This window comes from Euprymna scolopes, chromosome 30 (assembly GCF_053919585.1).
Source record: "Euprymna scolopes isolate OS-2025 chromosome 30, ASM5391958v1, whole genome shotgun sequence".
In the NCBI taxonomy this organism is placed as follows: Eukaryota; Metazoa; Mollusca; class Cephalopoda; order Sepiida; family Sepiolidae; genus Euprymna; species Euprymna scolopes.
Window position 1 is genome coordinate 91,580,706 of NC_136511.1, and position 24,854 is coordinate 91,605,559.

At 23.3% G+C, this 24,854-nt stretch overlaps 1 protein-coding gene across 13 annotated transcripts in view; it reads left to right on the plus strand.

The window, feature by feature from the left end:
* The window catches only part of LOC145254565 (dual specificity calcium/calmodulin-dependent 3',5'-cyclic nucleotide phosphodiesterase 1A-like), a 1,571,136-nt gene that overhangs the window by 1,149,399 nt on the left and 396,883 nt on the right, over window positions 1–24,854 (plus strand). For 8 of the 13 annotated variants that reach the window (XM_080113160.1, XM_080113150.1, XM_080113153.1 and 5 more), the window contains one exon: window positions 2,590–2,742. The exons of the other annotated variants lie outside the window; for them this stretch is intronic. In XM_080113160.1, the coding sequence (XP_079969286.1) occupies window positions 2,590–2,742 (153 nt within the window). The remainder of the gene's footprint in view (window positions 1–2,589; window positions 2,743–24,854) is intronic. 13 annotated transcript variants of the gene reach the window in all.

Consider the following 24,854-nt stretch of genomic DNA (forward strand, 5'->3'; position numbering starts at 1 on the left):
TTAAGCTATGATAGAACTTCTGATCAGAGCTGTCTTATGACAATTAAGCTATGAAAGAACTTCTGATCAGAGCTGTATTATGACAATTAAGCTATGATAGAACTTCCAATCGGAGCTATCTTATGACAATTAAGCTATAATAGAACTTCCGATCAGAGCTGTCTTATGACAATTAAGCTATGATAGAACTTCCGATCAGAGCTGTCTTATGACAGTTAAGCTATGATAGAACTTCTGATCAGAGCTGTCTTATAACAGTTAAGCTATGATAGAACTTCCGATCAGAGCTGTCATGACAGTTAAGCTATGAAAGAACTTCTGATCAGAGCTGTATTATGACAGCTAAGCTATGAAAGAACCTCCGATCAGAGCTGTCTTATGACAGTTAAGCTATGATAGAACTTCCGATCAGAGCTGTCTTATGACAGTTAAGCTATGAACAACAGAAAATATTATGAGAATATAGCTTAATACCATTATAATGAGATATGCACATGCATTGCTTACATAATTTTTTTTTCTTCACTTGTATGAAATTTAAATTTATTTTTATATAATGGTAAGAATATAACCACTATTCATTGAACACCAATGAAGAAATGACGGTACGCCCCAACTAAAAAAAAAAAAACGAAAGGTTCAATGAACTTTATAGCGTCACAATTTCTCAAACCATTCGAAATAACATCGACTGTAATACAGAAGCACATGTGCAATGTTTTACCTACTGGTTTTATCTAGGTGTATCTGTAATTCTTATAAAGTTAATGAATGTAAAAATTATGACTAATTCAGTGTTTGCTTTAAATTAAACAATTAAATTTGAACCCTTTAAAACACTTTATAATTCACATCTGTTGATGTTGAAATATGAAATATGATTTCTGTAATGTGTCTTTGTATTGTTTTAAATTAGTGAACGAAATTCATGCATACTACTAAATAATTTATCTCAGTGTAATGAGTGTCAGTTAATGAGAGGATTAAAAATCTTGCTCCATTCTTTTAATATGAAAAATATAAAATAACATATTTAACTGGATTAAATATTGAAATCTATTAATGTGACATAAAATGAGTTTTTATTTTTTATTTTTTTGTTTTTCAGAAGACAGTATGGCAAAAATAAATTTTTATAACACATTTTTATAAAGCTATTTCGATTATTGAAATAGGAGAAAATATCACTTTGCTTTCTATATAAAATAAGGAAATATATCCATATTTCTGGATTAGACATATAAAAATGATTAGTGGAGTAAGGGAAAGATAACTCCAAACAGGTCTGACTAGGAAGATACATTCTATGAAAAGTGTAAATGGCAGAACTCTGATACTTAACGGACGATTGTTAAATAAATTGTGCAATTGCAGTCAACGTTTAAAGATTTCTAAACATGCATTTTATGGAATATAGTGTGTCAAAATCGAGAAAGTGCATTTTTCTCTTTTAATCTCGGTTGCTAGCAGAGTAGATCTCATGTTTCAAATTCATAAAATTGTGAAGGAGCTAGTACATCACGTCGATAACCGTTTTCGATGCATCTACAGTGTCTTATGTATTATTCCACAATCGATTGTATTGGGAAAAGAAAATTAAAGTCAAAATATGTGTTTTTATATATTAAAACATATTAAAGATGTGTAAGTTTTAGTAAATTTGTTTATTAGTTTTAAAAATTGTATAAATTATACTTTTATAGAATTTAAAACCATCAAATCAATGTCAAGGTAATCCTAGTAAGGAAAAGCATACACCTGAAACATGATACTTAATTATATGAAAACAAGAAAAAGAGTATGCTGCCAATTTTTATAGCATTGGAACACTAGTCTCATATAACAGCGAATTATGCATCACAGTCCAGATTTATCATTGTTGACAAAATAGTAAGAGAAGTTATAGAAGTATATAATATTAAGACAGTCAAATATTTTATGACTAACAATTTGACTGAAATTAAGATTAAAATTTTCTTTGAAGCCAAATTTTTATCTTGATTTTACCTTGTAGATACTGTTTATCTCTTATGTGGTTATAATTTTAAATCAAAGCTTTCTCACAGCAGAGTTGATATACTTCAAAAAGGATATAATATGATATTTGGTTGGATATAAATAAAACGGATGGAATATTTCGTTTGATGTTACTTAAACTGATAACATATTTGTTTAAATGTAGCTCAAACCAACAACACATTTGGTTGAATATAGCTGGAAGCTAATTCAGGTAAAACTAGAAGGAATAACAGTTAGATGTGATAGCCTATTAAGATATATCTCGATTATAGCATATGGCAACAAAAGGAAAGCAATTTCAATAAACATTCCAAATAAGAAATCTATTTTGAACTACTTTTGAATGTTTCTTTGAATCAGGTTGAATAATCATTGTCTGGTTAGTTAAAGGCCGGCCGCTGGAAATGTGTTATCGGCCGCTGGAAGTGTCTTTATGCAGTGTAATGTGCCTTATTCCAATTGTTATGTTATGTATGTAAAATTATTATTGAACCTGCGTGAAAATAAACTCTCTCTTTTTCTTTTTTTTTTTTTCTTTCTTTCTTTCTTTCGTCCCTCTCATTGTCTTAGATCATCGGAGAGCTGCGCAAATGTGGACCCTACCTGCTCCTCGCAAGATAGCGCTTTACTGTCATCAGCTTCTGCCACCCCACGCCAGTCTGGCTTTTCTCCAAGCTCCCGTTCCACAAAAAAGACATCCTGGAAACATCCTGTCGATAACAGGTGTCAAACGAGTTTTGTACTTAGCACTAATTAGAATATAAACCAAACAACCAACAAAAAATTACAAACTCATGCACAATAACTACTGCTACTACTAGTGCTACTACTACTATTATTACTAGAAAAACAACCCTGCCCAACTCTTATCTATTTCAAATTATCTAATATTAAGTTTATTTCTTTTATTTTTTTCATCCTTTGCACACCTGACCATCACCAACCTGTCCTAATGTTTTCAAGGACAATTGATATTTTCTATTTCTATTGCACTGGATGTTCCCATTATAATTTCAGTTTAAATTGTTTTATTAATATTTAATATTTCGAAAGTCATTTGATGTTTATCATTTATTGTATAATTCTGTACACCTATTTCAACCCTTTTCCCTTAAATTGTTTCATTTCACACCTGTTCAGATGTAAATCACTACTAAGCCCTTTATTAAGCACTTCAAAGCTGGATTGAAAAATTACTAGCCCCAGTTTGATTGTTATTTTTCTCAACTAAAAAGGAATATTATAATATACTCTAAAATCTCATAAAATTATATCACGAAATGCTTTTGTAGTAAATTCTTTAAAATATAACAAAATAGAATAAAAAAATTACATTATTTATTCTAATTTAATACAATAATACATAACATAGAATAGAAAATAGAATTTGGAGTATTTTAACCCTTACTCCTGCCCTTTTTTAATGATTATTTTCATTATCTACCCCTCCCAATCATCTTAGATATAAGCTGGTTAGGAATAAGTTATGTAAGAGAAAAGCAGGCCTTTTTAAAAACTAAGCAGTAAATAAAAAATTAACTCGATTTTAAAGGCTACTCAGATTGTAAACTGGCCCATTCTAAAAAGCTTCCAATTTTCCAATATCGAATCAACGCGTTAATTTCTTTTCTTATCGTGGTGATGATTAACGTTCATATTATTATTATTATTATTATTATTATTATTATTATTATTATTATTATTATTATTATTATTATTATTATTATTATTATTATTATTATTATTATTATTATTATTATTATTATTATTATTATTATTATTATTATTATTATTATTATTATTATTATTATTATTATTATTATTATTATTATTATTATTATTATTATTATTATTATTATTATTATTATTATTATTATTATTATTATTATTATTATTATTATTATTATTATTATTATTATTATTATTATTATTATTATTATTATTATTATTATTATTATTATTATTATTATTATTATTATTATTATTATTATTATTATTATTATTATTATTATTATTATTATTATTATTATTATTATTATTATTATTATTATTATTATTATTATTATTATTATTATTATTATTATTATTATTATTATTATTATTATTATTATTATTATTATTATTATTATTATTATTATTATTATTATTATTATTATTATTATTATTATTATTATTATTATTATTATTATTATTATTATTATTATTATTATTATTATTATTATTATTATTATTATTATTATTATTATTATTATTATTATTATTATTATTATTATTATTATTATTATTATTATTATTATTATTATTATTATTATTATTATTATTATTATTATTATTATTATTATTATTATTATTATTATTATTATTATTATTATTATATGATGATGATGATGATGAAATATTTCTCCCCAATGCTCTGTTTCCATCCAGTTATGAAGTCTAATATTGTCTTTTTAGTACTTACTGCTCCTTGTGCATGTGAGGAAGCCATGTGTTGTCACAGTAGCCATAGCAAAGTACTAACATCAACACTAATACCAACTAATGGTGATCCTGTCACTTCCAACTAATAACCTCATTAGCAATCTAATAATACAATCTCTACAAAGAATGAATCCATGATTATTGTCTTTCATTCGCCAGATGCACAAACATTTTTGCTTGTTTGTCTTTTTTGCTTGCGGCACTAACGACTACAGCAATCCACGTTGCACACAACACAATTACAATTTTTTTTATTTTCTGTGTGCATTTTATTATTATTTTTATTTTTTTTTTTTTGTCTTCTACTATTTCTATGGTGACCAGTTGTCTGGTGAACATTTATTTATCCCTGTTTATAAACATATTTATATACAAGATATTTTTATTTTATTTCTAGAATCGTTGCTGGCCGGACTTGATTAATTGCTGTTGTTTTCTTGTTCTCTTTTCAATCTCTTCCTTTTCTAAACTTGTCTTGTCTTTATCATCATGTTTCCAATTTTAGTTTGCCTTTGCCCTCATTTCATTGCAGTCATTTTTATAGAAATATTTTTTAAGTGCTATTTAAATTTTTAGTTGCAAAATAAGCCTAGATCATTGTAGAAAAAACATGTTTTTGTCTTTATTCCTAAGTCTGTTAGAGCAATATAGTTGAATTTGTTTCCATGCTTGTGTCTAACATATATTTTTCGTGCAATTTTGAATACATGAATTTTGAGGAACTATTATATGAAATGTTGTGTTGAAGTTTGAATATTAATTGAACATTATTGTTTATATTGTTTAATCCATGCATATTTTAATCCAATTTATGAATCACGGCTTGATATTTCTGAATCATTATATACTATGAAATTTAATTAAAAAAATAGGGTAAATTTGCAATGTTGTTGTTTGTTTTAAAAATTACCAAAGGCGATACCTCATATATAACATCGTTGTTATATATGTACACAATGTCTTTGATCATTCGGCATTACTGGTTAATAAATACCCCACTAAAATATGATTTTCTTTTGATTTTTGCAGCAAGTATATGACTACCAAAATTTATGGTCATATAAATTGCAGTTGAATTCTGTTGTTGGTAATTTTATCACAAAGGAAAAGATTGAAAATATTTCATCAACAAGAGTTTTCGTTTTTGTTAAATATAATTTCATACATTATTTTTCCAGACTTTTAACTCTTTACATCATTGTATGAAACTAATTTATTATTGTTTTGAACAAATTATATTATCGAATAGTACTAATAATATTATGGCATAGAACTAATTACATTATTGCATAGAACTAAAATATTTTTGTATAGAACAAAACAGATTATAGAACTTATAGGATTGTATAAAATTATTATATGATTGTATAGAACTAATTAAATGATTGTACAGAACGTATTATATAAGTGTATAAAACTATATATTATTGTGTAAAAGTAATTACACTATTGTATAAAACTAATTATATGATTGCATAGAACGTACTATGTTATTATATAAAACTAATTATATGATTGCATAGAACGTACTATGTTATTATATAAAACTAATTATATGATTGCATAGAACGTACTATGTTATTATATAAAACTAATTATATGATTGCATAGAACGTACTATGTTATAATATATAACTAATTATATGATTGCATAGAACGTACTATGTTATTATATAAAACTAATTGTATTATTATGTAAAACTAATTATATAATTCTTCTGGGTTTGTCCTTTACTCCTGATCTGAAATGAACATGTACATCAAGTCTGTTGCCAAGGTCGCTGGAAAAATGGTGGGATCCTTCTACCGCTCCAGAAGATATCTCACTACTGATGCAATTCTCTATCTATATAAAAGCCAAGTACGTCCAAGGATGGAATACTGTTGCCATATCTGGGAAGGAGTTGCTAAAAACAGCCTATCCTGCCTTGACAGAATACAAAATAGACTTCGTGGCTTAGTGGGGGATGCCCTTTTCTCTACCCTGCAACCTCTCTCCCACAGAAGAGACGTTGCGAGCCTATCCTTGTTTTATCGTTATTTCCATGGCAGGTGCTCGTCTGAACTCCAATCTCTGGTCCCCCCCCTCGCCAATCTTTCACGAAAAACACCCGTCTAGCTGAATCCACTGTGAAAATTTTCCCCCACTCTTTATCTGTGCCTAAATCAAAACGTGGATTCCATGAACAAAGCTTCTTTCTTAGAACTGCACGCCTGTGGAACTCTGTTCCGTCTGCCTGCTTCCCACCTGACTACAACTTGGATGTCTTCAAGTCCAACGTAAACAAATTCCTAATGAACCGCCCCCTTAAGTAAACACTTCATCAAATCTCCACACTAACATACTGTATTTGCAATAACCCTTATCCCTGAGTGGCTTCCGGGCCTTGATAAGTGGTGACCACCGTGTAAAAAAAAAAATCTGCTTATTATGATATTGTATAAACCTAATTGTTCTAATGTATAAAACTAATTAAATTATTGTATAGAACAAATTATATTATTGTCTAAAATTAATTGTATTATATTTATGTATGAAAATTATTTTATTTTTTATAAAAACAATTATATTATCGTTTAAATATAATTATATTGTTTAATAAAACAAATCATGTTATTGTATATAACTAATTATATTATTGTTTAAAACTATTTACATTATTGTATAGAACGTATTCTATTATTATTTAGAACGTCTTATATTATCGTATGAAACTAACTATATTATTGTACCTATTTACAATGCCTCCCCACGGGACAGAGTTAGACACCAGGGTCGTTTTTTAAATTATAATGTTGTATAAAACTAATTATCTCATTGTATTGAATTTGTTATATGATTTTATAGATCTAATCATCTTATTGCATGCAATTAATTATATTATAGAATAAAACGTATTATATTATTTTTAAAAAATATTTATATTATTGCATAAAACTAATTATATTATTTTTTAAAACTGATTATATTTTTGTATAAATGTTATTAAATTCTTGAATAAAACAAATTATGTTATTGTATAAATGTAATTATATGATCGTATAAAACTGTTTATATTGTTTTATAGAAAGTATTATATGATTGTATACAACTTATATTATTGATTACAAGTAATTGCATTATTCTGTAAAACGTATATTTTCATAAAACTACTGATATTATAGAATTTATATTATTGCATACTGTTAACCATTATATTTTTGAGACGGTATTATACTATTGTATAAATATAATTATATATTTATAATGAATTAATATTATAATATTGCATAAAAGTAATTATACTAATGCTAAAAATTATATAATTATATTATTGCTTAAAAGAAAACAAATTATTGTATAAAAATAATTATATTGTTGTAAAAAAACTAATTATATTATTCATTAAACAATAAAATGATTGTACAGAACTAATTATTTTATTGTATAGGGCTAATTAAATATATAAAACTAATGATAATACTGTAGAAAATAGTATTTGTATAGAACTAATTATATTAAAGATATATTATTGTATAGAACTTATTATATTAGTGTATAATTATATTATTGTATAAAACCTATTATTTTATTGTATAATTATATAATTATATAATTGTTTTAATAAAAAAATAAAATAACATAATACAATTAGTTTTAAACAATAATATAATTTGTTCTATACAACAATTATTTATAATATAGTGTATAGTAGGAATTATATTACTGTATAAAACTAATAAAATTGTATAGAGCTAGTTATATTATTGTTTAGAACATACTTTCGACAGTAAAGAACTAATTACATTGCTGTATAGAACTAATACTATTATTGTATAAAACTAATTATATTATTGTATAGAATGTATTACATTATTGTATAAAACTAATAATATTATTGTATAAAACTTTTTTCTATGGTCTAAAATTAATTATATTATTATGTAGAACTAATAATGTTTTTGCATAAAAGTAATTATATCATTAAATAGAACTAATTATATTATTGTATAATTGCTATATTATTGTATAAAAGTTATTATAGTTATAACATGAATGTATGGAACTCATTATTTTATTGTCAAGAACTAATTATATTATTGTATGTATTTTTGTATAGTATACATTATAATTTTGTATAGATCTAATGATAATGTTGTAGAAATTCAATTATTTTATTTTGTATAAATGTATGTATAAAACTTATTGTAGGGAACGTATTTTATTTTTGTATGAAACTAATGAATTTATTGTATAAAACTAATAATGTTATTGTATTAAAGTAAGTATACCAGTGTATATAATTAATTATATTTTTGTATAGAAAGTATTATATTATTGTATAGATCTTGTAATTTTATTGTGTAAATCTAATTATATATTTTATTGAACTAATTACATTATTGTATAGAACATATAATATTTTGTAAATAACTAATTATATTATTGCATAATACTAAATACAATATTTTATAGAACAAATTATATTATAGTATAGAGCAAATAATATTATTGTATAGAACGTATATATTTTATAGTACAAATATTATAATTTTATAACACTATTTATTTTATTGTATAAAACTTACTATATTTTGCCTAAAACTAATATTATGCTTGTATGTAGCTAATTATATCATTATATATAAGGAATTTTATATTGTATAAAAACTTATTAATATTGTATTTAGAATTAATTATATTATTTTGTAAAACGTATAACATTATTGTATTGATCTAATCACAATATTTTATAAAATAACTTCAATAAGTGTAATTTATTGTACAGCACGTTTTATATTATTGTATAGAACAATAATTTTATTATGTTATCATGAAACTTATTATATTACCGTGTTGAACGTATTAGAGTATTATATAGAACGTATTATATTATTGAATAGAAATATTTTTATCGTATTAAACTAATTTGTGTAAAACTAAAAATATTACAGTATCTAACAAATCATATCATTTTCTTAAACTAATTTGATTATTGTCTAAAGCAAATTTTACTATTGTATAAAACTAATTATAATTTTGTATGAAACCAACTATATTTTTCCATAAAATTTATTAGGTTATTGTATGTAACAAATTGTATTATTGCATATTACGAATTATATTATTTATAAAAACTAATAATATTATTGTATACAACTTACAATATTTTCTGCATAAAACTTATATTATTGTATAGAAGAAATTATATTATGATATAAACATACTTATATTATTTTATTGATATTGTATGTAACTAATTATATTATTGCATAGAACTAATTATATTATTTTATAGAACTAATTATATTATTGTATAGAATGATCTATAATACTCTATATTATTGGTTTGAACGTATTTTATTACTGTATACATCTGATAATATTTTTATAAAACTTATATTATTATATAGAATTAATTAAATATTATTGTACAGAACTCATTAAATAATTCTATAGATCAAATTATATTGTTGTAGAAAACTAATTATATAATTGAATAAAACATATATAAATGATTGTACGGAACAAATTACATTATTGTATATAATGTATAATATTGTAAGACAGATAGCATTATATAATTGTATGAAACATATATTATTGTACAAAACTAATTATGCTATTGCATTACACTACATTAGTGTATAAAACTATATAATTTTATAAAACTAATTATGCTATTGCATTAAACTACATTAGTGTATAAAACTATATAATTGTATGAAACTAATTATGTTATTGCATTAAACTACATTAGTGTATAAAACTATATAATTGTATGAGACTAATTATGTTATTGCATTAAACTACATTCGTGTATAAAACTATATAATTATATAAAACTAATTATGTTACTTCATTGCACTACATTAGTGTATAAAACTATATAATTGTATGAAACTAATTATGTTATTGCATTAAACTACATTAGTGTATAAAACTATATAATTGTATGAAACTAATTATATTATTGCATTAAGCTACATTAGTGTATAAAACTATATAATTGTATGAAACTAATTGTGTTATTGCATTAAACTACATTAGTGTATAAAACTATATAATTTTATAAAACTAATTATGTTATTGAATAAAACTACATTAGTGTATAAAACTATATAATTGTATGAAACTAATTATATTATTGCATTACATTACATTACTGTATAAAACTATATAATTGTATGAAACTAATTATGTTATTGCATTAATCTACATTAGTGTATAAAACTATATAATTTCATAACACTAATTATGTTATTGCATTAAACTACATTAGTGTATAAAACTATATAATTGTATGAAACTAATTATATTATTGCATTAAACTACATTAGTGTATAAAACTATATAATTGTATGAAACTAATTATGTTATTGCATTAAACTTCATTAGTGTATAAAATTATATAATTGTATAAAACAAATTATGTTATTGCATTAATCTACATTAGTGTATAAAACTATATGATTGTATAAAACTAATTATGTTAGTGCATTAATCTACATTAGTGTATAAAACTATATAATTTTATGAAACTAATTATATTATTGCATTAAACTACATTCGTGTATAAAACTGTATAATTGTATGAAACTAATTATGTTAGTGCATTAATCTACATTAGTGTATAAAACTATATAATTTTATGAAACTAATTATATTATTGCATTAAACTACATTAGTGTATAAAACTATATAATTGTATAAAACTAATTATGTTATTGCATTAATCTACATTAGTGTATAAAACTATATAATTGTATGAAACTAATTATGTTATTGCATAAAACTACATTAGTGTATAAAACTATATAATTTTATAAAACTAATTATGTTATTGCATTAAACTACATTAGTGTATAAAACTATATAATTGTATGAAACAAATTATGTTATTGAATTAAACTACATTAGTATATAAAACTATATAATTGTATGAAACTAATTATTTTATTGCATTAAATTACATTAGTGTATAAAACTATATGATTGTATGAAACTAATTATTTTATTGCATTAAACTACATTAGTGTATAAAACTATATAATTGTATGAAACTAATTATGTTATTGCATTAAATTACATTAGTGTATAAAACTGTATAATTGTATGAAACTAATGATTTTATTTCATTAAATTACATTAGTGTATAAAACTATATAATTGTATGAAACTAATTATGTTATTGCATAAAACTACATAAGTGTATAAAACTATATAATTTTATAAAACTAATTATGTTATTTCATTAAACTACATTAGTGTATAAAACTATATAATTGTATGAAACTAATTATGTTATTGCATTAATCTACATTAATGTATAAAACTATATAATTTTATGAAACTAATTATGTTATTGCATTAAATTAAATTAGTGTATAAAACTATATAATTGTATGAAACTAATTATGTTATTGCATTAAATTACATTAGTGTATAAGACTATATAATTGTATAAAACTAATTATGTTATTGCATTAAACTACATTAGTGTATAACACTATATTATTGTATGAAACTAATTATGTTATTGCATTAAATTGCATTAGTGTATAAAACTATATAATTGTATGAAACTAATTATGCTATTGCATTAAACGACATTAGTGTATAAAACTATATAATTGTATGAGACTAATTATGTTATTGCATTAAATGACATTAGTGTATAAAACTATATAATTGTATGAAACTAATTATGTTATTGCATTAAACTACATTAGTGTATAAAACTATATAATTGTATGAAACTAATTATTTTATTGCATTAAATTACGTTAGTGTATACAACTATATAATTGTATGAAACTAATTATGTTATTGCATAAAACTACATTGGTGTATAAAACTATATAATTGTATAAAACTAATTATGTTATTGCATTAAATTACATTAGTGTATAAAACTATATAATTGTATGAAACTAATTATGTTATTACATTTAATTACATTAGTGTATAAAACTATATAATTGTATGAAACTAATTATGTTATTGCATTAAATTACATTAGTGTATAAAACTATATAATTGTATGAAACTAATTATTTTATTGCATTAAATTACATTAGTGTATAAAACTATATAATTGTATAAAACTAATTATGTTATTGCATTACATTACATTAGTGTATAAAACTATATAATTGTATGAAACTAATTATGTTATTGCATTAAATTACATTTGTGTATAAAACTATATAATTGTATGAAACTAATTATGTTATTGCATTAAACTACATTAGTGTATAAAACTATATAATTTTTTAGACTAATTATGTTATTGCATTAAACTATATTATTGTATAAAACTATATAATTGTATGCAACTAATTATGTTATTACATTAAATTACATTAGTGTATAAAACTATATAATTGTATAAAACTAATTATGTTATTGCATTAAACTACATTAGTGTATAAAACTATATGATTGTATAAAACTAATTATGTTATTGCATTAATCTACATTAGTGTATAAAACTATATAATTTCATAAAACTAATATGTTATTGCATTAAACTACATTAGGGTATAAAACTATATAATTATATGAAACTAATTATGTTATTGCATTAAACTACATTAGTGTATAAAACTATATAATTGTATGAAACTAATTATGTTAGTGCATTAAACTACATTAGTGTATAAAACTATATAATTGTATGAAACTAATTATATTATTGCATTAATCTACATTAGTGTATTAAACTATATAATTATATGAAACTAATTATGTTATTGCATTAAACTACATTAGTGTATAAAACTATATAATTGTATGAAACTAATTATTTTATTGCATTAAACTACATTAGTGTATAAAACTATATAATTATATGAAACTAATGTTATTGCATTAAACTACATTAGTGTATAAAACTATATATTTATATGAAACTAATTATGTTATTGCATTAAACTACATTAGTGTATAAAACTATATAATTGTATGAAACTAATTATGTTATTGCATTAAACTACATTCGTGTATAAAACTATATAATTATATGAAACTAATTATGTTATTGCATTAAACTACATTAGTGTATAAAACTATATAATTATATGAAACTAATTATGTTATTGCATTAAACTACATTAGTGTATAAAACTATATAATTGTATAAAACTAATTATGTTATTGCATTAAACTACATTAGGGTATAAAACTATATAATTGTATGAAAGTAATTATGCTATTGTATAATCTAATAAAAGTATTGTATATAAATAATTATATTATTGTAGAAAACTATATTATTAAGTAAAAAATAATTATATTGTATGTATAAAACTTATATTATTGTATAAAATAATTATTATTGAAATAAAATTTATTATTGTGCAAAACTTATTTTCTTAATGTATAGAGCTAATTTTATTATCGTATATAACTAACCTACCTGGGTGCCCGGCCTTGCCCGGGTGTTTAGAGGTGTGGGTTGAGCAAAAAAAAAAAAAAAAAAAGGAGTAGTAAGCAGGTAGGCTGTAATCTGTATCGCGAAAGGGAAAAAGAAATTGAAAAAAAAAAAACGTGACTTCTTTGCCGTTGTGTCCATTGCCAAACCGGATGTGGCGAAGGTTTAAATTAAGGCTTGTCGATCCAAAAATTTCAAAAATATCGGCGAAATAGGTGACCCCCTCCTTGTAGAAATTTATATTATAGATAATACTATAGTATTAAACTAATTACATTTTTGTATAAAACTAATCATATTATTGTATAAATTAAGAATATATTTTTAAAAGCTAATTATATAATTGAATAGAACATATCACATATTGTAAAAAAAATTATATAATTGTAAAGAACAAATTATGTTATTGTATAGAACGAGTTATATTATTGCATCGAACTAATAATATTATTGTATTGAAAGTATGATACTATTGTATAGAACGTATTATATGATTGTATAAAAATAATGATATGATTGTTCCAAACTATCTATACGCCTATAAATTCGTTTTTCTTTTGTGATAAAAATTCGTTCTTTTTCGATTTATTTAAAAAGAAAATACAATTTTCTTATATATGGGTTGTGGAAGTTCATTCACTAGCAAAGGATCTAGCTAATTTGCATATTCTTTTAAACATTCATTTAAATTAATTCCCTATTAGTTTTTTCGATTTTCTTATGGGATGATCATCTTTAGGTAACTATTACGTGTAATTATATTCATGCAGATATTCTACATGATTTATACTTGCATAATATTTGCGTAAAAATTTTATAGTAAACACAAAATTGTTTCCATATATATTTATGTATATGTATATATTTTTGTTTTATAAATTTTGCCTACCAAACTCCTCCTAGAGTTTTTGGTCTACAGACATAAAGCTTCATATATAAGGTATTTGAATCCATGCAAAACTTGATATTTGGGTTTTACCGGGGAAAAATCGGTGCAAAAGTGTGAAAAAAAATAAATAAATAAAATTTGCCAGGTGAAGGTCGAATGCCAGCATTACGAATGCTTAATGTAGTAGCTATTGGTTCATATTTTAATTTTTAGCCTTGCAGTAAACACGTTTTCATAGTCTAGTCATTGTGGTAGAGGAAAAATAAATTGTGAGGTGAACGTTATGGTTTCGATTCTCGTTGGTGGTGCATGAGTCTTTTTGAAATCATTACTATATATTGCATCCAATTTATCTCATATATATATATATATATATATATATATATATATATATAAAGTGAAAATGTTTGTCTGTCATTTCTCTATGGTAGTTAAGGAAGACTATTGTACAGAAAGGCCTTACTTTACATATTAACACTTTTTAATATATACATATGCACATAACCTTATGAACAGTACATTGGGCCCGAGCAAAGCCAGGCGGAACTGCTAGTATATCTATAAAAGTGAACGTGTCTGTGTGTGTGTGTACATTTCCCTACGCAATAACTCAGACCCTAAATTTGATATACAAAGTACTGAGATTTGGGAAAATCTTTGTGATTGGTTTTCGGCCGGAAATTTGGTGGTTAAGGGGTCAAAATTCAACGATTTGACTTTTGAGAACTCTACCAACTCCTCCGCCAATTTTGGGTATAAACAATTGAAATTTTAGATATAGGTTCCTTGAACATGGATCTAACTTAATAACTTGATTTGTGCCCTAAACAATAAATGTTAAGGGGTCATAATAGGGGTCGAAGTTAAAAAAAAAATTTGACCTCTGCGGTCTCTACCAAATTACTCAGACAATTTCTGGTCTAAACATTTGAAATTTTACATAAATGGTATTCAGAGATAGGGCAAGCTTTTTAATCTGTTTGGGTCGAAAATCTTTAGTTACCAATATATAAATGAATGTATGTATGTATGTTTGCATGTCTGCTTAAAACTTTCGAGAGAGGCGATAGATTTTACCAAGATCAGTATCATTTTGAAGTTCGACCTTTCAGCCGACAAATATCGAAAAATTGGCTAAAATCATTAATATCTCCACCTTTAACTGGGCACTTTTCTACAGGGGGAGGTCGTTTTTTTCGCCGATATTTTCGAAAGTCATCCCCTCTTTTCGATTGTCTAGCATTAAGTGAAACCTACGTCACTTCCGGTTTGGCAGTGGTCGTAACAGCAAAGACGTCAAGTTTTTTCCCGTTCTTTTCTTCCTTCGCGGTACGGGTTCGAGCCTGCCTTCCTACTACCACTTTTTTTTTTTTTTTTGCTACACAGAAACATCCAAACATCCGGGAAACGCCTGGCTGAAATGCTAGTTATTTTATAAAGCGAATAATATTAATGTATCGAACGTTGTGTATTTTTGTATAGAATTTACCATATGTTTGTATAGAATGTATTATATGACTGTATAGACCTAATTGTATTATTGCATAGACCTAATTATACTATTGTATATAGACCTAATAATATTATTGTATAAAAATAATCATATTATTGTATAGACGTAATATTATTGTATAAAACCTATTATATTATTGCATAGAACTAATTATGTTATTGTGTAGAACTAATTATATTATTGTATAGACCTAATAATATTATTATATTAAACTGATTATACTATTGTATAAAACTAATTATATTATTGAATAAAACTAGTTATATTATAAAATAGAATTAACTGTATTATTGTAGATAACTTATAGCATAAAACTAATCATATTATTGTAAAAATAGATAATCATATTATTATTCAAAACTAATAATATTGTTGTATAGAACTAATTATATTGTTGTATAGAACTAATTTTATTGTTGTATAGAACTAATTATAGTATTGTAGAAATCTAATTATATTATTGTATAAAATACTTATATAATTGAACACAACTAATTATATTGTATAGAACTGATTATATTATTGTATAAAACTGATTATATTTTTGTATAGAACGTATTTTATGATTGTACTAAACTTTATATTATTGTTTAGAACATATTATACTATTGTATTAAACTAATTGTACTATTGAGCAGAACGTATAATGCTATTGTATAGAGCATATTATATACGCTTTTATAAAACAAATTACATTTTTGTATGAAACTAATTTTTTAATTGCGTGAAACTAATAATATTATTGTATAGAACTAATTTTATTATTGTATAAAATTAATTATATTGTTGTATAACCCTAATTATATTATGGTATAAAACTGTTTTCATGTATAAAATTAATTGTATTATTTTACAAAACTCATAATATTATTGTATAATACTTTTTATATTATTTTTAAAACTAATATGATTGCAAACAACTAATAACATTATTGTATAAACTTACAATATATATTATTGTACAAAACTTATAATATTGTATACAACTTATAATATTGTATACAACTTATAATATTGTATACAACTTATAATATTGTACAAAACTTATAATATTGTATACAACTTATAATATTGTATAACACTAATGTTATGAAATTAATTATATTATTGATTAGAACAAATAATATTCTTGTATATAACGTATACTATTATTGTATAAAACTAATTATTTTGGTGTAGAGATCTAATTATTTTGTTGTATAGAATGTATTTTATGACTGTATAGACCTAATTGTATAATTGCATAGACTTAATTATATTATTGTATATAGACCTAATTGTATAATTGTAAAGAATTTATTATATTATGCTATTTAACTGATTTTATTATTGTATTGTATATGTTATTGTATAAAACTAATGGTATTACTTTAAAGAACCAGTTATTTTATTGTATAAAACGTAATATATCATTATATAAACCGCATTATGTTATTGCATAGAACTTATTATTTTATCGCATAAAACTAATAAAATAGTTGTATAAGATGTATTATCTATTTGTATTGAACAAATTGTATTGTTGTATAAAACGTCATATACCATTGTGTGTAATTTATTATATGATTGTATGAAGCCAATTATATGATTGTATGAAACCAATTATATGATTGTATGAAACTAATTATATGATTGTGTCAAACTCATATTAATTTTAGAATATATTATATGATTGTATAGACCCAATTATATGATTGTATAGAACCAATTATATTATTTCGTAGAACTTTTGTCTATAGAATTTGAAAGATTAGATATTACCAACTATATAATTGTAAAGAACTGTTGTAAAGAACTAATTATATTATTGTATAAAACTTATTTTATTATTGTATTGAACTATTTTTATTGTTGTATAAACATAGTAATATATATTATATAGAATTACTTATATTATTGTTTAAAACTAATTATATTATTGTATAAAACTATTTATATAATTTTATAAAAATAATTATATAATTCTAAAGAATTTATTATATTATGCTATTTAACTGTTTTTATTACTGTATACAACTTATTATAATTTTGTGTAAAACTGATTATATTTTTGTAATAAATTTATTATATTATGAAACTAATCATATTATTGGATTGAACTTATTATATTGTTGTATATAACGTATAATAGTATTGTATAAAACTAATATATTATTGTATAGAACTAGTTATATTATTGAATAAAACTAATTACATTATTGTATGAAAATTATTTTAATATTGTATAAAACTCATTATATTATTGTATAAAAATAATTATATAATTGTCTTGAACGCCATGTTAAAGAACTTATTATCTAATTGTATTGAACTTATATTGTGTAAAACTAATTGTATGATTGTATAGTAAAATTTATAGTTTTGTATAGAAATTATTATGTAGCTGTCTCGTACTAATTATATTATTGTATAGAACATATATGGTTGTATCGTACTGAATTTATTATTGCAAATGAGTAATTATATTATTGTATATAAGTAATTATATTGGTGTATAGAACTTATTATATTATAGCATAGAAGTTTGTATATTATTGTATAGAATTGATTATATTACTGCATAGAACTTATTATATTCTTCTATAAAACTATATTTATGTATGAAACTAATGTCACTAGGGTATAGAACTAATTATATTATCCTAAAGAATAATTATATCATGAAAGAACTAATTATATTATTGTATTTTACTAATTATATTATCATATATAATTAATTATATTATTGTATATAGCTTATTGTATTATTATCATATAGAACTTATATTATTGTATAAAACTTATATTGTTGTATAGAACGTAGATTATTGTATAGGACTAATAATTTGCTTGTACATAACTAACGTTATTATTGTATAAACCTTATTTATTTGTAGAGAACTAATTATGTTATCGAAAATTATTTTTATTTAGAAGTTATATAATCGATACATATATGAACAAACGATTATGAAGATATCAAATTTACTTTTACTTAAAAATGTCTGGAACTTGTATAATTGTGTTTATTTAAATTTCTAATTATTCTCCATTATCAAGCATGTTGATTTTATATTTGTTTTTGTGAAAAATATTTTTATTAAAAAAACATTAATTTTATTATTGTCAGTGTGTATTTGTATAAACTTTTGCTAAATCTTTTTTATTAGTAACGATATTAACATTAAAAAAGCGATCTGATAATACTCGGCATTGTAGATATGTAAAGATATATGCAATATAGAGTATATTATGATTTTTATGCTTTAAAGTAAAATAATTTATATTCAATTAGTTATATTTTTAATAAACTCGTTTTTAATCAAATTTCGTTTTATCGTATAAAGTATTTGTCCTAATTACTTAAAATTTATGTATCTGTAGTAGCATCCAGGAGAGTTTATTTTATTTACTTATCATATTATATATATATATGTGTGTGTATGATTAAATAATTAATATATATATATATATAATTAAATAAGTAAATAAAACAAACTTTCCTTGATGCTACTAAAGATACACAAATGTAAACAATTAGGAAACAAATTTTTAACTATGAAACAATTAGGAAAATCTAATATTAAATTTAATTGTAAAAAGAACGCCGCCTGTTTTACTCAACTGTTTTTAATGATATATTTGTTTAAAATTTCATAATTTATAATATTTGGACCAAAAATGATATTTTAATGATTTGTTATGTGATAAAATGTGATTACATTAAAAGAATGTTATTAGATTATATATGAGGAAAATAATGGAAGTAGTATTCCGACAAAATAGAAAAATAAAAAGGAACAAACCGTGTTATGTGTTCATCGACGGTTCGTCTTTATTTTGATCCAGAGGAAGTTTCGAAATAATATATATATATATATATATATATATATATATATATATATATATATATAAAGAAACTTCTTTTAATGTAATCATATTTATATATATATAAGCTTCTTTTAATGTAATCATATATATATATATATATATATATATATATATATATATATATATATATATATATATATATACACTTCTTTTAATGTAATCATATTTTATCTCAGAACAAATGATTAAAATATCATTTTAGGTCCTGAAATTTAAAGCAAATATGATTTAAAAATAACAGTTGAATAAAACAGAAGCCGTTTTTCTTTTACAATTTAATTATTCTGATTGTTTCCCAAATCAAATTTTCTGTTATTTTTACAATGTATTTAATTTCTAGCAAATTAGAATTTGATCAAACATTTTTATAAATATTTACAAGTATTAGAAAAAGAAATATATTTAATTTATAATTTACTTATTTATTGTTATGCAATGTCTTTTTAATGGATCAGCCATTTTGAATGTGTATTTGAACATTTTCTTCTTCATTCTCTTCTGCACGTTAACGTATCAGATATTTCATTTTATTTATCAATATTCAAAGACTTGTATCTGCAGAAAAAAGTAAAATGCATGAAGTTGTTTGATTAGTTTATAAATTGCTAGTGCGTATATTTTGTTATTTCAGTGTTTAATGTGATCAGTTAATATTTGTTTAATGTGATCAGTTGATCTTTTTTTTTAATATGATCAATTAATCTTTAGTGAATTGAAAAAGAAAAATGTTTATGCTCTACTTTTTATGTTTGGTTCTTTTTTTAGAATTCAGCTCAAATTATCAATTTCATGTGATGTAGTTTTTCTATGCTGTATGCAATGTATTTGTAACTTTAAACGAGGAACGAGTTGTCTTTCATTTAAAATATATTTTTTAATTTTCTTTTTATTTTAAATCATTTCTGTTGTTTTTGCCATAAATCATTTTAACATTAATATATTGATAATAGGGAAAATATGCATACGTTTGAAATTGCACTTGAGTAATAATTAGTAATAATTAAGTAATAATTAGTAATAATTAGTAACTAGCGGGGCCTGTGGAAATTCCATAGCGGACTCTTTCATATGTAATATATTGATGTTGGCATTTTTGTGGATGTTCAGCGTAAATGGAGACACCCTGATAATATTGTAGTTCTTTTGTTAAAACTGCAAAACTATATATCTAAGCTAGCAGGGACGCCCGGTATAGCCTGGTTGTAAAATATGCTTAAATATAATATTTTAATTTATACAGATTTCGTATATATTACTATAAGAGTCAATTTTCGATCCATTCTTATATATTATAAACTTCTGATTTCAAAAATAAAAATATATCCACATGGCTTGCGTGCATCAACTTGAATCGAAACCGAAACCAAAACTTATGAAGAAAAAAAATATATGTATATATAAATTGAGTTCCTTCAGCTATAATCGAAACCAAAACACATGAAGAATTCTTGGTAAAATTATTTACTACAAGAAATGGAAAGGCATAACAATTAAACGACAGACACTCGGAAGAAAAAAATGTGACACAGAAAATAACACGCACGCTATCGTATTAATATATAAATTAAAATAGTTCATGTACCAAAAACAGTTTTTCATGAAACTATTTTAGTTAAAACAATGTTGTAATAAAAATAATTTATTTAGAAAAGGGAACTGTCATTTAATATATATATATTAGATTTAATGTTTTTATAAAAATATTTTATGTACAAATTTCAGTTTCGTTTCACTGATAACGTGTCGCTTTTCATGAAGTTCAAGGTTTGATAACAGATATGCATCTTGGCTTTTGTTTACATGTAAATGTAGTAGTAGCAATAATATTTTAATTAATGAATGCATCAGCCTCTCTCTCTCTTTCTCTCTCTCTTTCTTTCTTAATAAACAAATGTAAAAAAAACAAAAATAAACAATGAAAAAAATAAATAACTGCTCAATTTTTGTCCCCGTTGGCCGAGAGATTTGTTATCGTTTTTTTTTTTTTTTTTTTTTTTTTTACTGCGGAATAACTTAAAAGCAATTATTTCTTATCAACTTTTGATAAGATAAAACCCTAAATTTTATAGAATCAAAAACAAATATAGCGGCGAGAACATGCTAATTGAATGCAACCTCGAGCATTCGTAAATGTGTATTCCAAAATTAAATGTATATTTCAGAATTAAATTTCAACCAATCAAATTTGCCGGCAAGTGTGAGACACAAAAGAACACCCTATCGTATTAATATATAGATAACTAAGTAAAAATTACATGTGAAGCATTTAACTTTAAATGTGGAGGTTATGATAAAAAGTATGCAATAAAATACAGTCTTCCTTTTATTTTACATGATAAATAATTGACCCAACCATAACTCTTAGAAGTTTCCTCTTTCCTACACACATAAGAAGAAATCTCAATTATCAATAGAAAAAATGTAGACATTATCCAAACATATTGTAAATAATAATGTCGCTATTTATTATCTTAACAGTAATTTTGTTCCCGTGTTCAATTTAGTTTGTGTTATCGAAGTCAATTGTTCTCGCTTTGTATCTTTATCTCATATATATATATATATATATATATATATATATATGAATAAATTTATATATATATATATGAATAAATTTATATATATATGAATAAATTTATATATATATACACACACACACACACACACACACACATATATATATATATATATATATATATATATATATATATATATATATATATATATTAATAGATAATATAAGGTGGTGGTTATGCGGTTTTTACTTGTTAAACCAGACACCGGAATATATGGAGTAGATGAGAAAGAGAGAGAGAGAGAGAGGGGGGGATTTGCGTACGTGTCATATGCGTTTTCCATGTTAAGGGTTCATTTCAGATTGTTCGTAGTAGCCATGATGCGTCTTCTCGAAGTAGGTTGGGTTACATCGAACTTAAGTCCATTTATTCATTTGAATTCATTGACTATGATGAATTAAGATAAGATCCAATATTTGGTAAATAAACATGAAGAACTGTTCTTGAATGTCATCCTTAATTTGGATAGATTCAGCAGTATAAAGCTGTCCTTGCTTGTAGAGATGTGGTCCCTCATTCACCAACTGTTTGGTGTTACAACATGAAGGAATTGTCTTAGCTCCCTTCAGTGGGAGTGGAAGCTGCTGGGATTGAGTCCATCCCGATGCCGAGTTCTGCGTGGACTGAAAAGTAAAACATGATACAAAAGGAGCGCCAAACATTCAAATTTAACCAATGACGTCTGACCACTAAACTGTGTGGCGGCTGAACAAAAAGAAAGATGGCGACTGTATATATGGAATTTCTCAATATATATATATATATATATATATATATATATATATATATATATATATATATATATATATATATATATATAGTAATAGTAGTAGTATCAGCCAATACCGAATAATATAATGAATTGGGTGAAATGAAAATTAAATGTTCAAGTCTATTTGAAACAATAGGCTTAATGGGGACCGTTGTGAACTTTGGAATCAACTCTGTAGTTATGTATACTGCTATCGAAAGTCTTAACTCACACACGTTTACAAACATGAGTAAAATTGCAATTTATTTCACTTAATTGAATACAATGTATCATCATCATCATCATCATCATCATCATCATCATCATCATCATAATCATCATCATAATCATAATCATCATCATCATCATCATCATCATTCGGTTTAATTTCTGTTCTACCACATTGTAATGATGATAACTTCCTTCACGTTGGTCAAAACGTGCAAGCTATCCGATGGTTCTGTGTTCACTTTTAAGAAAAGGACAGCAAAAGTATTTAAGTAAAAGAATGTCAGCAGACTTAAAAAAAGAAAAAAGGTGAACTAAATGCCTGAGTTCTCATAAAAATATCGAATATTCCGTAAAATATTTACGAAATTGAAATGATGCCATGATTAAAATAAGAAATCCCTAAAGAAAAATCTATACACTAAACAAATTTCGTCTTCGTGCGTTATCACTCTATACACTTAAAAAAAAAAATATGAGAGCGCCTGATAGCTGGACATGCAATGCAAAAAAGCATTTTTTTACATTGGGATTCGTTTAATTTAAAGACAACAATTATTTTTACGGTAAGAGAACGAATTTATTTTGAAATATTTAAGTTATAAAAATTAAATAAAATCTTTTGTTTTATTAATTTAAAAGAAAATATTTAGCTGACAATTATTTTTTATGGTAAATAAAAAAAATATTTACTGTTTTCAAACAATATAAATTGCTATAATTTTCTATATAAAAAGATGAGATATTTATTGTATTTTAAAAAAATTAAAAAATAATATCTATTGTCTTCAAACAATATAAATTGCTATAATTTTCAATACAAAAAGACAAGATATTCATTGTATTTTGACAAATGTTTAACTGACAATGACAATAATTTTTACAGAAGAAGAAAGAGACAATTTTTGTTGAATATTATCTAACCGTACATAAAAGCATTCTTTAAAACAAAATGTAATCAGGAAAATAAATAATGCCGATAGATAAAAAAAAAAAAGGGCAAACTCGGAATTTTCACGGGTCCCACATAAATAAATACATCTCAGATATAAGATTGACTGCAGCATTGATTCTTGATCTTTAAGGCTAATTGATTTCTCTTTTATCTCTG